The 16982-nt window shown below is 37.6% G+C and overlaps 1 protein-coding gene and 1 long non-coding RNA gene across 18 annotated transcripts in view; one reads left to right on the top strand and one right to left on the bottom strand.

The window, feature by feature from the left end:
- Nucleotides 1-16982, bottom strand: part of LRCH3 (leucine rich repeats and calponin homology domain containing 3) — a 58015-nt gene that overhangs the window by 12975 nt on the left and 28058 nt on the right. For 6 of the 17 annotated variants that reach the window (XM_068200582.1, XM_068200579.1, XM_068200572.1 and 3 more), the window contains exons 7-16: nt 14449-14542; nt 13466-13586; nt 10834-10982; nt 9417-9493; nt 6538-6633; nt 6071-6122; nt 5794-5934; nt 4520-4567; nt 3477-3530; nt 428-508 (exon numbers count right to left, since the gene is read on the bottom strand). In XM_068200582.1, coding sequence (XP_068056683.1) covers nt 428-508; nt 3477-3530; nt 4520-4567; nt 5794-5934; nt 6071-6122; nt 6538-6633; nt 9417-9493; nt 10834-10982; nt 13466-13586; nt 14449-14542 — 913 coding nt within the window. The remainder of the gene's footprint in view (nt 1-427; nt 509-3476; nt 3531-4519; nt 4568-5793; nt 5935-6070; nt 6123-6537; nt 6634-9416; nt 9494-10833; nt 10983-13465; nt 13587-14448; nt 14543-16982) is intronic. The other 11 variants (XM_068200587.1, XM_068200585.1, XM_068200581.1 and 8 more) reach the window with 4 other exon arrangements.
- LOC137479903 (uncharacterized) lies at nt 168-4383 on the top strand. Its single transcript, XR_011002585.1, has 2 exons — nt 168-3167; nt 3437-4383. It is a non-coding gene; the product is annotated as an uncharacterized lncRNA (long non-coding RNA).

Genomic DNA, 16982 nt, shown 5'->3' on the forward strand with positions numbered 1-16982 from the left:
CAACTTTTCTGCCACTCCAGAACAGCACAGCCAGAAGGACTGGAAGGGAAGGTTTATACTCAGGGCAAGCCTTAAACACAAAAGTTTTTAGGCCCTGTACAGACTTAACAGCTGATTCTCAAGATCACCTCTTTCTCCAGAGCAGGGCAGAGCACTGTGGGTTTTTTTTATTTTTTAAGAGTTTCAAATATCACTTGACTTAGACAACACATTAGCTAGCACCTGAGAACATTAAAACAAACCAGAACTAGGTGGTCTGTAACATCAATGCATCTGCTTTTTCCTGTATGAAAAGAGCAGGGCAAACTTGACACAGACTAGAAAGAAGTGGTCACTATGCACACACCCAGCAGTGGGCAGAGGGAAGGGGACACGGCACAGCACAGGGAGGGACAATCACAACACCAACACACCGCATGCTCTTCACCTGTTTGCGAGTGCCTGGCCTCCTTTTTATGGTATTGGTGTTATTGTCAATCTCAAACACAAAGAGAGGCTCAAAGCCATTCTGTCAGGGACAGTAAGGAAAGAAAGAGAGGGAAGAAAGGAAGAAGTGATGCAAAGAACAAGTGTGAGAAAAGGCAGCCACAACACTAAAGGAGCCAAGATGCTGCAGCTCGACTTACACCACCCTCTGCACATGCTGCACTCAGTCTTTAGGTCTAGCACTGAAGTCACAAAGATTTCCCTGTGCCAGAAACAACGGCAGATACAGGGAGTGCCAAAGGAGAGCCCAACCAGAACACTGCATGAACCAAGTAAGGATATTTTAAGAGAATTCGGTTATTAAACATTTGAATATGCAAATAAATGCCAACGGTCTGAGAGAAAACTCCAGGGTACAAGTCTGCATAAGTCAAGTCCTGCTTACTTTACCCATACCATTATTATTTGTAACACTCTGGTGCTTAACTTAAATGCACTCTTAACTTCAAATGTTTCAGAGATCCTATGTGCTAACAGTAATACGACATACTCAGGCCACATTTGAGAACACAACAAGGAAACAACACAAGGAAGGGAGCATAAGGCAGCAATGACACAAAGGTTGTGAGAGGAAGAGGTCACAGCAGCTGCCTGATGCTCCTGAAGAACCTTGTGTGCTTCACAACAGAGAAATTGAGCAGCAGTTAGGATGTTTTGGGGCTTTTTTTCCACCTTCGACAGTACTAACGTTGTAAGCGACAGTATAGGAGGAAACAAGAAACTATTTGGAGAAAAATGAGATTTAGAAGCAATGAAGGCTGAAGCCAAGTCATTAGCCAAGTCTGAAAGCTTGATACCAGCTCTAAAAGCAATCTCCGTTGTAACAAATGGAACTATCCTTGTGAGAACAGCAAGAGGCCAGTGATTTCACTTCGTCAACAACATTTTAGTCTGGTTATCTATCAACCTAAAGAAATCCACCACAGTGTGCAGTGAAATTCTACAGCCAGACTCCACTTCAAATCACAGGTATGCAGGAGCAACTACAACTAAACGGAACCATTAACATTCACAGAAGGTATGGGCAATCATTCTGGGACTTCAAACCAACTGTCCTGACATTGTTTATAAACAGAAGGAAATGGTCAGAGTAACCTGCGCAACAAGAATACATTTTAATTTTAATTAGTGATTAAAGACAACAACAAGACGACCAAAAGAAATACCAAAGATTTTAAAAAGGAGATTCACAATGAAAATTTTTGTTAAAGCAGTAACAATGCCAGAAAAGCAAAGTAGTAAAACAAAAGCTCACTTGCTTTCTAACTACATATTAGATTTAGTACTTTTAAAAACTTTTCCTTATGTCCTCAGAAATTAGACCTAGCTAAATTTCAAACCCATAAGGATAGGGAAAGTGTCAAATGAAATGCAATAGAATATAGAAAGGTAAAAGCAATGTAACTCTTATAATTTTTTAATGCAAACTGATGACCATTTCCTTGATGTTGAACAAGTTTTTACCATATAAAATACATTTGTGTAAACAAAAGATGGTACAAATTCATGAGCCAGTATGGGCCTAATGTTTCAGTTACAGTAACTGCCAGAAACAGCTGCCCTGGCATATGTGATCATTAGGCACAGTGTGGATTTCCACCACAGAAGAGAGCTACAGATCAGAAACCCCAGCATTTAATATACTATTATAATTTAGTGCTGCTGAAAAATGTGAGGAACCAAAAGAAAAATGAAGAGAGAAATTATTGCTTTCAATCCGTCCCTGCCAGTCTGGTCACTCTTTTTGTGAAGTAAAAGGATGTAACTTGGTTAAAGACAAGAAAGGAAACAAATAGCAATGGAAGCTGGTTCCAATGTAGTTTCTGAAAATTCTGTATCTTAATTTACAACAAAAGTAATGTGATCACAAAATCAAATAGAACTGGGGTTCTTACAAGTGTCTTTGAAATATGTTCCAAAGACAAATTCACTGACAACAGAGAATCATCTCAACCCAAACTACTGCTGTTCTCATGCTTTTTGACCTAACTATGAAAGCACATTTTAATATGCTCATTGATAGTGATTTCTCAAAACAGCCACATAATTATTAAATTTCTCTCTAACATTTTAAGTTTTCTTTCTCACCCACAAAGTGCTAGTCTTACAAAAGCAGAAAACCCAAAAAGTCTGAATAAAGACACAGGAAATACCTTGACCAACACGTTCAGGAGAGAGACATTCTAACCAAGAGCACTGCCTAAAGAAAATTTAGGCAGATAATGGAAGCATATAAATCAAGACAATAAATTCTAGGCATGCAGTCATGCAACAGCAGGCAAATCAGGTGTATTTTTAATTTTCTAGACATTAATTAGATTATGATATTAATTAGATTTTTTAGTTATGCTACATTGCTAAGATGCCAGAAAGGAAGAAATAGCATAAAACATGAAATATGTGCACACTTGTTATTATTTTTGATAAGTGTTCAAAATAGATTATTTTTGAGACATTTGCACTAATAAACAATAAAACTGTATGAGGAGTATTTAATGATTTGTAGCATTCATAAACAGAACACTTTTCGTGTGCCAAGTATTTCTAACCCCCATGTGCAGGACACAGATAAGTTAAAGCAGAAGGCTGTACTAAGCATAAAATCACTTCCTTTACACTGAAGAGCACATCAATTAGGAAGCAAGCTGAATGGCAAAGAAATCAAACCAGAACAACTAGAGGTGAATTTTTCATTTTAGAAACTGTTCTTTACTACCAGTATTTTTCTTCTGCTCTTAAACAAAATATAAGCTTTAATTATTTTGTGGAAAAACATTATTGTATTATTAGCAAATGTCTGACAGCAAAAGTGTCAACATATTCATAACATCATAGTTCACAGCTAAGCTGCTTTTCAAAGGAGACAGTCATGTTTTATGCTATTTAGATTAGCTCTAAAACAGTTGGTCTAATTTGAGACAATCATAACGTTGTCATTTCTATGCTCTAGAATCTGCCACAGAAAAAGGCCATTACGTGCAGGATCTTACCACTAACAAGGCACTATCATCAGTATGCTGAGACCTTCTGGATGGAAAGGGACACTGGGAGGTGGGAGAGATGGAGCAATGTCAGAAACACACACAATGTCAGAAACACACGGTATGTGAACAGACAGACATTTTGGAACATGTACTGCTTGCTTATGGCACTGTGAGGCTCTTTAAAACAATCCATGAAGTGTCTGTAACTCTGTAGGAATACACAGTCCCATGACCCAGGAATTACAGTGCAGTTGTATTACTCAAGGAATAAATTATTCTGCTTTCTGTGTTGTGTCAAGCAAATACAGAACACTATGCATTCACAGTGCTGACTCTGGTAGAACAAAGGACCTTTTAAAAGAATAAATTAAGAACAGAAAAACATTAAGAAGTAAAAGGGGCAAAAAAGTATTTCAATTACCCCATGTTTTGGTAATTTTCTAACCAAAAGAGTTAGTTGTAAAACACTGCTAAAGAACTATAATATTTGTTATAATATTAAAAGTTCTAATCTGATTAACACTACTAAGTGAATGATCTAGTTTTGATTATAAATACTAAATTATTGAAAACTATAGTAGGAAAAAACTTAAAAAAAATATTTATTCCTTTTTCTGACAGCCCTCAAAATTCTAAACCTTAATATTTCTGGGACAACTGGTGATTTAGTAAGAGGAAACTGGGAGAAAACTGATTTGTGAAGGATGACTGTAACACTGTAACTTGACTGAATACTCCTGTTAGAATATAAACTGTGCTGCTCGCAAGGAGCAGGTTAGAATAGAATATGAAATGTATTTTCTGCAGAGAACATAGGAAAACATACAAAAAACAATAAAACAACACACTTGGATAGGCAATTTACATGAACAGAAGAAAATACTAGACTGAGCCCATTAAAAAAACCCAACCCAAGGCTTAATAGTATGTGAAAAAACTATGCTACAATCTAGTTTTGAGGTATTTTCCACAATGAGGAAAATAACTCTGATGAAGAGCTAGGAATTTAAGTGCTGACATCCCTACTAATGCTCTTACTGGACTCTTACCTCACTATCCATTGGACTTGGTTTCTGAGGACTTAAGGAGGCTTTTTGCTACACAGAAAAAGAAAAAACAAAACTTAAAATAATGTCACAAAGAAACAAAAGCTCACAACAAAGCAGCATAACTTAAAAGTGTTTTAAAACAGAGGTCTCAGTTTTTAAAACAGAACATGCACTGGGTTCACTGAGCTGAAACTTCCCTGGTATTAGTAAAAAATCAGCCTTTATTCCACATTCAAACAAACAAAAATTTAAAATTATGCATAATAAAGAATCATAATAAACCCAGAATACAACTCAGGGGAGGAATTTAACTGATGAGAATAAAGCGGTCATGAACAACAAGGGAAACAGAAGAAAAATACCCAAAAATCAAATCCAAACCAAAAACCCCAGGAGACTCATTAATGAAAAATGTGCATCCTATAAGCTTAATCTTTAACTAAAAGACTGAGCTGAATTTTTAATAAACAGCTTTACTACAAAATAGTGCCAGGAGCTTAAGAATAGTTGTTGCTAATGAAAAGCCTAGTTTCAGGCATCTAAGACCCTCTTTTTGAACTAACTTTATACATTAAATATATGCAATAAACCATGCTTTGCCTCTCTGTAGATCACTCTAAACCCAAAATAAATATTAACTGCAACATTTCTTAAATTTGTGATGGTAAGATTCAGGTAAGTGACCAAAGCAGCAAACAGTAAAACAAATTTAAATCAACTATCATATAAATAAACTGGCATGTTAAGCAGAAGACATGAGTGCAGAGATGGAGACAGTGAAGACACAGTGTTCAGAGTGCGTGCCTGATGTACCAGGGGTGTGCTTTACCCAGAACTAACTTATTTTATTATCACAAAACAGCAAAATAGATCAGGCAGCATTATATTTCTGTGTGTATGATTATTTCCTCCCTGCCAAATTTGTCTTCAAAATTAAACTGCCACTATTCCTTCTCAGATAAAGGCCTCTTCGTTCTTAAACCAATCCCATCACATCAATGCAAATGAAAATTGAAATTACGAGGTGAAATATGCAAAAATCAGAATTCTTTGCAACAATCACATTTTGGGTAAATCTTCCATCTTCCTCCCCAGTTCTAGCTTTGCCTGTGTTAAGCTACAGCACCAACACTTAATGGACTTAAATTCTGTTTGTCCAAATGCTTTATAAAGTGCCAGGAGCATAACACACAAGCAGTAATTACCATAGCAATTAGTTATAATTAAGGGATTTAGAAAAGATAAAGTATGAAGTAGGTACTGAAAGGAGGCACCTTAACAAAGTCAAGGACAGCTTCTCTCTGAATCTGCTTAGTTCTCATCCTCTCCTCCTCATACTGAAGGGCTGCCAGCTGGGCCTCCCGGCGCGTGCGCTCGATGTGCCGGCGGTGCAGCTCAGAGTCTGTGTTGGGCACCTGCAATCAAACAGGGCATCAGGCTGGGAAGGCAGAGCTGCAGGTGGCTTATGGAGAAACAGCCCACGTCTTACGGGTAACATCAGTGTGGTTTTACATCAAACTCATTCAAAACAATTCAAATTTTATGTGTTACCTGGGTGTGGTGACTTGACAGCGAGAGAAAATAAGGTGAATCAGGCAGGGGTCTGACAAATGCAAAAACAGAGAGTAAGCAGACTTTTCATCTTAAATCTAAAAATCGTGCATACATAAATTGTCAGTGACACACAAGTATCTGCTGAAATCAGAAGAGTAACTGTCTACTAACAGCTGTGATGATGATTTAACTCATTGTGAATGACAGATTTTGTGAAGTCATTTCTATTTCTTCTCCTGAACTGTAGTAACTTTTTTTTACAGCACAAGATGTACCAGTGGGATTGTACACTTGGCCGACTACATTGAGATACTCAGTACTTTATACCCATTCTCTAAGAGTAACCAAACCAGGAATTTTTCACATGATCCTCATCTAGAGGAACAACTGCGTAGTATGGTTATTGGAGGGAGGGGAAAATAATAAAATGAATCAGCAGAAACACTCAATTTCTTTTTCCCTACCTCTCTGTCCTGTCCACATAACTCCTTAGTACTGGGTGATGCTCTCTGTCCTGCATCAAATTTAGAGTTTCAGGTCTTCGTAATTCATCTGTATCCCTGCAGGTAAGACACCAGGTGGAAGGGGATTTGGCCACTGATGCACACAGACTACTGTCAGATTAATTCTACTCTAGATTACAAGTGGTTTTGTGAGAGAAATGCCTAAACAATTAGCTTCAGATAATCACAAAAGTGAAATTTAGACTAAAGAAATCACATTGTGATACCGAGTCAGATCACAACTGCAGTTAGTAATTAAACATAACTTGCTGAATTAACGATGATTTAAAAACACACAAAGATGATTCTTTCTTTTAAGACAATATTTAGGTTATTGCAGGCTTTATTCTGCTCTGGAAAGAGCAGAATTATTTTAAACATCAGGACCCTTTGGTATTTTCAGCACAATCAGCACAAGTCACCTCACCAATCAGGTGACTGCCAGTGACACAAGCCCTCCAAATCACAAGGTAAACAAGAACCTATCTGGCTCTTATCCATCATATCAACAATAGGAGAGAAATTCTGCAGTCAGTTCTTTGCCAGAAGGCAGCTGTTAGCACTGAAACAACTCCCAAGGTCCACAGCCTACAGCATGCACCCTGCCATGTCGCTCCTAGAAACAAAGTTGATGGAAATCAAGGAGCTTACTCTTGACAGCCTAAACTCAGCGACCTTTGCTCCTGGGGCAGCCACGGAACACAGACACACTTAGCCATGCTTTCCCAAAAAATGCCAGTCCAGCTGGCTGTGTGCACACTCAGAGCCTTTTCCTCATGGAGATGAGATGTGGAAGAGCCAGATGTTACAGGTCTCTTCTGTTACTTAAATTAGCACAGAACCACATGACAAACTCATTACTTAGAACTGTTTTGAACAGCCAGGACTGGGTTCAGCTCAGTGCCAAGGAGTGTGGTCAGAGCAGAGTACACACAGCTTTGTTGCGTCAGGAATGCACCACAGTCTGTCCAGAGGCAAAAACTGTATTTCTTTAATTGAATCAACTAATATAAGTACTCTTGAGATGAAGTCTGTGTTATATCCAACTTTCAGAGTTTTAATGGCTCCAGCATGCTAAAGGAAAAAAAAAAAAAAAGAAGAGGCTGGCTGCCAAGGCATTTGCACAGAATTACTGTGGAAGCACTTCACAGCTTGTGGTTGCCACAAAATAAAATATTTGACTAATACAAGCTTAAAATACAAAAAAAATTACTCCTTGTCATATGGCTGTTTTTACACAATTTTGAAGGCAGTAACAACATGATCTGGTTTTAGTGCCTTAATAATTTCACTCTGCTGCAGCATAGTAAGCTACAATTCATTCAGACTGCTGATCAACTACTTCTGCGTGGAGATCTGCTGCTATCCTTAAGTTAAATTCTGAAATCACTGGATAGTTTACTGAGCTACAACTTCCTTTATCATTAACATCTGTCTGTGTAAACAGCAGCTGTCCCCAGCTAACAGCCTTCTCCTATTTCCTTCAGATTTATCATGGAAACCAGTGTTTGTAAAGTTTAATTAATTCCATGTTGACCACAAATGTTTAAATAAAAAAATAAGTAAACAAACAAGCAAAAAATCAATTATTCAAACCAAGAGCACTCACTTTTTTGGGGGAGAACACAGCAGAATTGCTATATCACATTATACCTGACTTGTGGACAGGATAAGGACTGATGACATATGCTGGAATAGTTACCTTCCTCCCTTGTATCAGTGCAGCTACTGTATCTGCACATTTTCTGCACATTTCAGAATGCTTATAAAAATGTTGCCAAAACTCTGGAAAGATTTATACACTAATCTTGGTTTCATTTGCTCTTTCAATACCATTTTAGAATCCATTAAAAACTGGTTTCTACTGACAGCATAAGCAATGACAATACATAGGACTAGCAGTTGTCTTTTCCACCACTCCCCTGCCCCCAGACATTCCAAGTAAAACTGGGCTGGTTTTCTCTGGAGTCCCTGCAAATTCACTTTCACTCCACAGAACACGGAAATGCTTCAGTAGTATAATAAAGGTTCTATCAATTTTCATTTGCAAGAATTTGCTTGTTTTTTATCTTTTATTTGCTTATCTTCTTCTTTTTTTTTTTAATCTAGACATCCCAAATTCTTTTCAGAAACCTAACCACCCCTCATTGATCCTCTGTCCAATTCTGACCTTTATTTTACAAATAAGCATTCTCTCCAATAATCATTAAAGAGTAATCATTAAAGAGTAATCATTAAAGAGTAATCATTAAAGAGTATGGGCATACTTCATCAAAATAAGAAACTTGTTTTCAGAATTGATTTCCATTCTACCCCTTCTGCTGATGTAGGTTCATGATGATGGCCCAGAAAGGTACTTTTTAAAATAAATGAATCTTCCACAATACCAAAACCAGCAGGAGTCAACCAAGAATGTGTCCTCATGGCACATCAGATACTCCATAATATCTCTATCCTTCCTGCAAGGATAGAGTACCATAAGGAATAAAGTACCTTTATTCCTTTTGTCCTCTATGTACTACAGCTTAAATCAACTATTCAATCAAACCACAAATTAAATCACAAAAAGCAGATATCAAATCAGTTTAAAAACATGCACTTTAATTATGCAGATTTCTTTAACCAACTGATTTTAAGTCGAGCATTGGCATAGAACAGTTATGCCTTTTGCTCACTGCGACTATTAGAATTCCAATTCCTAATTTGGAGCAATAACTTATCAAAAAAGTGCCATACACACTTCTGGTGAAGCAACAGAAAACAATGCTATTTTCTAAATACATGCTCCGCATTCATCATGAAATTCTGGATAAAATTATTGTTGCCACAGTAATTCTTACCTGTTTTGATGTAAATGTCGTCTTGTATCCTCTGTTCTCTGAAATTCTTTGATGGATACAGGCTTTACAGGTGAGCTCTGAGCAAAACAACCACAAAAGACTAAGCTAGCAATTTATTCAGAAAACTGTACATTAATGCCAAACAATCTCTTTGTAGAGCTACATGTGTAACTACTGGTATTTAAAACACCTGACAAAGAAGAACAAAACACAAGTCAGGGATGTTCATTTCCAGCCAAGAAAGCTCACTCTTATTTTTTTCTCCAATTTAAATAAATAATAGTTTCAAGATTAAATATGCCTGCTAATAACTTTAGGAGTTTAAAACCTCCAGTATTAAGAATCATGCAGAGAAGTTCATGTAGGTATAAAATTTGTATTGAATTGTAAATACATTCTTTGGAATTTAACTCTACAAGTGTAGAGCAGTGAAGACTGGATTCTCAGAAAAACAGGATAAAGGAGCTGATGGTCTTTTATGACGTTCTAAAGACAGGTCCCAGAAGAACTAAGAAAGCAAAACATAGGATTAATAGAACATTTTAGGTTTAATTTGAGCAATGAAATAATTTATCCTATTGGGAACAGAGACATATTGCCTTTGGTGTTATTGAAAAACTTCCACTGACACCCATTAATATAAGAAAATAGAAACTTTTCAAGATTAACATGACAATTTTCACTCATGCCTGCTGCTATATTGCAGTCAGCCTTCTAAGCAGTACAGTATTTTGGATTGTCTTTTTAGAGAAACTACTCCTTCAGCTAAAAGCAATTTAATTTTTAGGACTAGACAGACCCCAAGGAATAGCTGTTGTGATGCTGACCAGTGCCTTTTCCCTATCTACAGCATGAAGTCCTTGAGTTGCATTGCCTACAGTTGACTTAGAACTAAGTTTTGCTCTTGTGTGTATGCTTCAGCAATCTGATATTGAATTTATGAGCTTTTCAAAACGAATGCATCTCTCATATCTGTGTGACTGATTTTAAACACAGTAATATAAAGTTCATAAGACAGGGACCAAACTCCTACATAAAAGCTAAAGATCCACTTTTTATTCTTTCTTCAAATGGCAAATATCTTTCTGCTTCAAAACACACAGAACTTTTAAAGAACCCATCTGAATCACAGCACCATAGTTACTGTTTAAGCAGAGCAGCCACAAAGATTTTTTCAGACAAGTTATTCATGTAGTCTGTACAGTGAGGCACTGAACTGTGTAAGTGTGTACATAGGTATTAATTAAGACTGACAGAACACAGAAGAAAACATGATGTGGCTAAAAATCTGTTTCTATAGGTTCAGTTTCTGAGGACTCTCTCCAGAAGTGTAACATGCAAATGACTTAACAGGGAAGAGTTTGCAGAAGGCTTTGCTGGGGGGTGTGAATTGAGTGAACACAAGGAAAAGCACCACCTCATTGGAGATGCGCCGCTGGTCGATGTACGCCATGAACTGGGAGCTGAGGCTGTCTGAGTCCTGGCACTTGGGCTGCCTCACCTCCTCCTCCTCCTCCTCTGTGGCACAGCTGTCAATGTAGTCGATCTGATCCAGATCGTGCTCCACTTGACAAACATACACAGAGAAAACAGCCACAATTAGATAACCCACGAGACAGGACAAAACCCACCAATGCAGCACGGTCAGCAACTAAGGCCCCGCTTTTTCTGCCATCTGGGAAAGCTCAGTCTAAAAACCCTTGGATTTTGCCAGGCCCACCAACATTAGATCAACACATTTTGAAATAATTGTAAAATTTATGCCTTTTAAAAAGCAATGAGGAACATGTATCAAGCAGGCAGTTTTAGACTGCTGGCTGCAAATACTTTTGCAGTGACTGAAAAAGTAAACACTGTGATTTCCTTTTCAAAATCAAAAACTATATATCAAAGTATTTCAGCTAATACCAAGACTGTGTTTTGGAATAATTTGGAATAATTTCTCTTGGTTCTCTGTCAGAAAAATCAGAATGGATATAGTAGATCCTTTGACTAGTATTACTGCTACAACAAAATAGAGAGCAGCACATCTAAGTTATCTGGATGCAAATACAATAAATATAAGAAGTGTATGTGGAAATAATGAGCAACACTACAGAAAACAACAAATTTCCTCTAGAACAATATAATGCACCTGCAATTTTATTTTAGAAGAAGAATGAAAAAAGAAATTAGGAATCACTGAAATGAGAGCAAGAAACAGCACAGTTTGGCTGGTATTGATTTTTCTTTGTGTGGGAGATATTATGTAGGGCAATTTTTTCACTTGTCACTGCTTTTTCACATTCTGCCCAGGGATTCTAAGAGTCATGACACTGAGCAAACGCCCCTGGTGAAAAATACTGCACTGGGGATGCAGGGGAAAGTATAAGTTCCCTTTCAGAGCACTAGAGATTTATTTTTTCTTAGAACTCTCCCCAGACTTGCTCCAGACTCTTGCAGACATTCTTCTTTATTCCCCCGCCCCTTTCCTGCTTGTCTAAAACAGACTTCTCTTTGCCTCACCACACAATCTAGCAACTGTTACTGCCAAAGCCACCCCCTCTGCTACTACAACCATCCAAAACTACATTCCTATATATTGTGGCTTCATTAAATTTCCATCTCAGTTTCAAATCTTAAAAAAGCCCAAAAAACTCAAACTTCCCTTCTTTCTAGGCTTGCTTATTAAATAATGACAATGATAATAACAACAATAATACAGAAAAAGGTGAAAGATTTTAGTATCTGTGTTAGGAACACAAAACTGCAAAGCATCTGGATGTCTGACAGCCACATGCTACGGTTTGTGCCCCTCTCAGATACACCTACTCATGAACTGATCATGCTCCAGCTTAAAAGTCTGCTAGGCATTTTGAAATCCCTGGTGTACAAAAGCCAAAGAACAAAATAAAGTTAGTCTTGGAGGCAGAACTGGCAGCAGTACCTGTTATTAAAGCTGCCCAATGCTCCCCAGGACACCATGTCTTCAATTCTTCTAACTGCCAGAATTTAACTGTTTGAACTGAATTTTTTCCCCATTAATGTGTGAAAGAGTGAGTTAACTACAAAGTTTCATATATTTCCAGAAGGTGGCAAAGAAAACAAAAAACTGTGGCACAGAAGACCAAGACCAAGAAAAGAAGATGGCAAAAGACAAAGATGGGGAGGAGGAGGGAAGACAGAAGAAAAAGTGGGAGCTGGGCATAGGAGATTAGATGTAGCTGGGAAGACCAACATGCAGAAAAAATGAACTGCAGCCATCAGGGAAAGTGAAAACCAGAGAGCAGCTGAAAAAGAAGAAGAATCAATGAAAGTATATGCAGATGAGATTTAATAATAAGTATTGCAGAACATTGGAGAAGAAGAAATTACTGAAAAAACAAATCTGAAAGATTGTTAAAGGTAAGGCATATAAACAAAAGGAGATACTGGTAGCAGCAGATTTCTGGAAGTTAAAATGAAAGAGGACTGGAGATCAAGAAACATGGAAAGCACAATCACCTCTTGAACAACTATGAAGGTGATCCTGTGAGACTGCACGACACCAACTGAGAAAGCAAAACAAAACCCTGCCACTCACAAACACCAGGCCCTCCTGGATGATATTAAAGTTTGGATTAAAATCTAGAACTGGAATGAGACACTAGTACCAGTCAGAAATGTAAGATTCCCTGACAAAATTGCTCATCCCGTTCTGAGAGCAGTCAGCACAGAGCACTGACAATTTACAACGGCAGTAAATTTTCCCCAGAAGCTCAAACAGCAAACCACCATGCACTGAAATTCAGTATTCCAAAGTACCATTTGAAGCAGTTGAGACTTTAACATAGGACATAGGCAAAAGCTGACAAAGTTTTCAAGAAAATACCAATTCTGCTGCTATCTGATTTTGCCTTTAACATCCTTAAAACAACAGTATTTTTACAGTTTTCAAAACAGTTTTTGTGTAATTCCACCTAGACCTTTCTGGTTTTTTTCTTCTTTAAACAAGCTACTATCTCCAGGAAACAATCTGTAATTTTAATAATGATGACAATAAATACAGTTAGCCAAAGGTCACTACTTACCTCCACCATTAATTACAACTGCACTCCCTCTGTTTTCTTGGTACTGACTTTCTCTTCTCAGTCTCTGCTCTTTGGTGAACTCTGCCACACGTAACGGGAGATCTGAGAACTCATCTGTTGGCTTTGGAAAACAAACAGTGAAGTCTGGAAACATTTTTCTTCAGAAACATAATTTTCTAATCTACTACTTCTTGATTTGTCCTTGACTTGTATTTCAATTGCCCTGTTTTACAACAACAAAACACTAATTTAAAGCAAAAGACAGCTATAATGTATTGTTTTAAAAAAACATATAGTTGAGCTTTCTTTAGAAACCACCTGCCTACAGTTTTGAGTGCAGAATCTGCACGTGACAGAAAACATCCCAGGATGGAAAATCCTTGCACCTTCTCTAAAATCAAGCTAGGAGTGCAAGTATGGAGTATAGCTCACTGTGACACTTTAGGTCTTGGCTATTTTCTAGTTGTTCCAAGAGGAAAAGGGAACTTCTTCCTGGCAATAATAATTGACAATCTTTTTGCAAAGAGATCCTATTTTCCTCCTTGTAAATAGCAAACATTTTAACGTTTTAAACAAAGGAAGAAGACAATATTTCCAGCTGATTTCCAAAGCTAAATTTTCATGTCCAGATTCATTTTATTGAAACTACTTTTCATGAATAATTGCAGTTGACTCAGCATTGTAATATGATACTGCTACCAAGTTTTTAAAATGAGGAACCCTATTTTTCTCATTTTTTTATGCTCCAGTAAATTAACCTCTTATGCACCATTTTATACATTTATGTTAATACTTCCAACGTGGGGTCTGTCCCATATAAAATTAACCTTGTTTTTTCTCCAATACAACAAGTCAAATTGGCTCAAGGCAACTTGCACACCAGCACATGCATGTTACCTATGGAATGTGCTTCCAGATGCACACATTTAGTTTTCTTTACTGTACAATACTGCACTTAACAAAAATAAAGCTGCAACACTTACTTCATTCCCTGACCATCTTTTGTCTCCGCTGTCCACACTATTGAAGCCAGAATCGAGTGCTCCATAAGGACGACTGGAATAAAGCTCCTCATGGCTGTCAAACACACAGTTTGAGTTACTGTGATAGAAATATCACCAAAAGCTTCTCACCATTACAGAACAACAGCAGAATAAGCCATCAGGCACACTTGCAGCGTGTTCACAAGCTCAGCATGTCTGAAAACCTCACACTGCACTTGCTACAAGAGAGCAGGAGACGTGTGCTGACAGCTCACCATCCTTGTCACTCAGCTGTCACCTGCCACTGCCTGGCCCTCAGAGCTAAGCTGATTCAAAGGATAGATCCACCCTTCAAACACTTCCTAAAGAGAAATTATGACAAAGCAAACTACAAACTGGTCTCATATTTCTCTGTTTAGCAAGTCAAACTTTCATTTTCTACTACTCATATGTTTTGGTTGAAAACCACTGTCAAACAAACTTTTAAATAAGCATAAATATGTAAAAAACCACAAAAAATACAGAATATACTACTTCTACTCAAAAGTTTGCAGCATGTATTACATAAATGTCTTCTGTGTCATAATTACATAAGAAAACTGCAGTAAGCTGAACAGCATTTCAGATATATCATAATGTAATAACTGTAGAAGTACAGTTTTCATTTACAGAGCTTTGTCAATGACATGTCTAGACAAAGGCATTAGACATGTGCCCAGAGTCACAATACATATAACCAAACAGGCATACAGTTCTTTAAATTTCTGGGCTTAGAAAGTATGTAATTCAGCAGTATAGCCATCACAGATGTCAACTCTGGCAACTGCTGCAGATAGCTACAGTAAAAGAGACAATGGGACTTGTCTGATGCACTGCAGATGGCATTTCACAATGGCTCAACTGTCCTACTGGCACTCGATGCCCCAGGGAGAACTGCAGCAGTAATTACTACATAAAGCACAAGGAAGAATGAATTTCAGGAAGATAATTGCTTCACCCCATCTAACTAAATTGCAGACCATTTTCTCACTGGCATTGCTCTCAAGTTGCTGCTCCCTCTGAAATTCCACTTTCAGGAAATACTTATTTTCAAATTTTATTATTATTACTATCTTAATAGAAGTCTGACAGACTACTATCAAGGCCTATTTTAGTTTTCAGATAGACATGAAATAGCAAAGAAGTACCAGGAGGGATGGAGGCTACAGATGAGACACATTAAGCTATGCATCTGTTTCTAATCAGATGTAGACTAAAAGACAAGCTCTTGCATCTGCATGAGTTTTGATTAACTCAAATTCACTTTTATGGCCCTGTATTTGAACAGAAAGATCATCTGCATAATAAACCATCAGAAAGAAAAAGAGCCAAAGAAAAAAACAACTCCCTTCTTCTGGGTAAGAAGAAAAACAAATGACTATGAAGTCACCCAATGTAGTTAAAGAGCTATTTGAATTTGAATAACTGACAATAGAACCATAATTATACTAACACTTCATAGAACTTACATATATTTTTAAAACATGGGTCAAAGAAAAATCCATCTGCAGTAGAATTCCATTTTAAATGAATCAGTATTTTCAGCATCTCCTGAGCACCCTGTCGTAAACTGAACAATTACTGCAAATTAAGGAGCTCAAAAATGAGGAAGTGTTTTGATACAAATTTTCTTTTAGCCTCCCTTTTCAGTCAAAGAATTTGAAAAGCTTTACATCTAACACTAAAGTTAACTGGAAGCTCAAAAATACATAAACACTGTGCCCAGGACTTCTCCTTTTTAACAAGAAAGCTGCTATCTGTCTTCCCAGCTCTCACAACTAAACCCACCTATCCAATGCTACACACCTTACACCTTTACAATCATACAGCAGCCATCCTAAAATCAGCTGAGAGTTGAGATTTTTATTCCTCCCTGACCAACAAGCCACAAGGAACAACCATTAGGCATTTGGAGAGATCAGATCATTTTGGGGCAACTACAGCTTACAGGAAGCAGTGTAAGGCTTGAAATCAAAGGATGAGACGCCAAATTCCTGCTAAGACCAACAATGAAAGACAACACTTGCTGCCATTTCCATGTCTCACTAAAACCTGTATCTTTACCTCCTGTAAGCAAGAACAGTTGCCCAAGTCCCAGAATATTCACTACACTGGTTCACCTGTGAGTATTGGTATTCTAAACCTTCTAGCTCCAGACTATGCCAGTCTGCCAACAACTGCTACACAGCTTCAACAAGCTCAATCCTCTCAATCTCATTCCCTTCAGTGCCAACCTGAGCTCCTCTGACTTTCACTGCTGCAAACGAGACTGCCTTGCTGCAGCTGAACAAAACTTGCTACAAGATAAATTTCACATAGCTTATGCTTAGAAAAGGACTGAAGCATAGAAATTCACTCTGGTTAAACAGTTGTCCTGCCAAGATGTTTCAGAGCATCTTGTTTTATTAGCAGTATCAGCAGCCTTGCTATTAAAAATGTTTGAACAAATGTGAATTGACAGCATGACACAGACTTCCTTAAACTTTAAGAGTTTC

The sequence above is a fragment of the Anomalospiza imberbis genome, chromosome 10 (assembly GCF_031753505.1).
Source record: "Anomalospiza imberbis isolate Cuckoo-Finch-1a 21T00152 chromosome 10, ASM3175350v1, whole genome shotgun sequence".
Lineage (NCBI taxonomy): Eukaryota > Metazoa > Chordata > Aves > Passeriformes > Viduidae > Anomalospiza > Anomalospiza imberbis.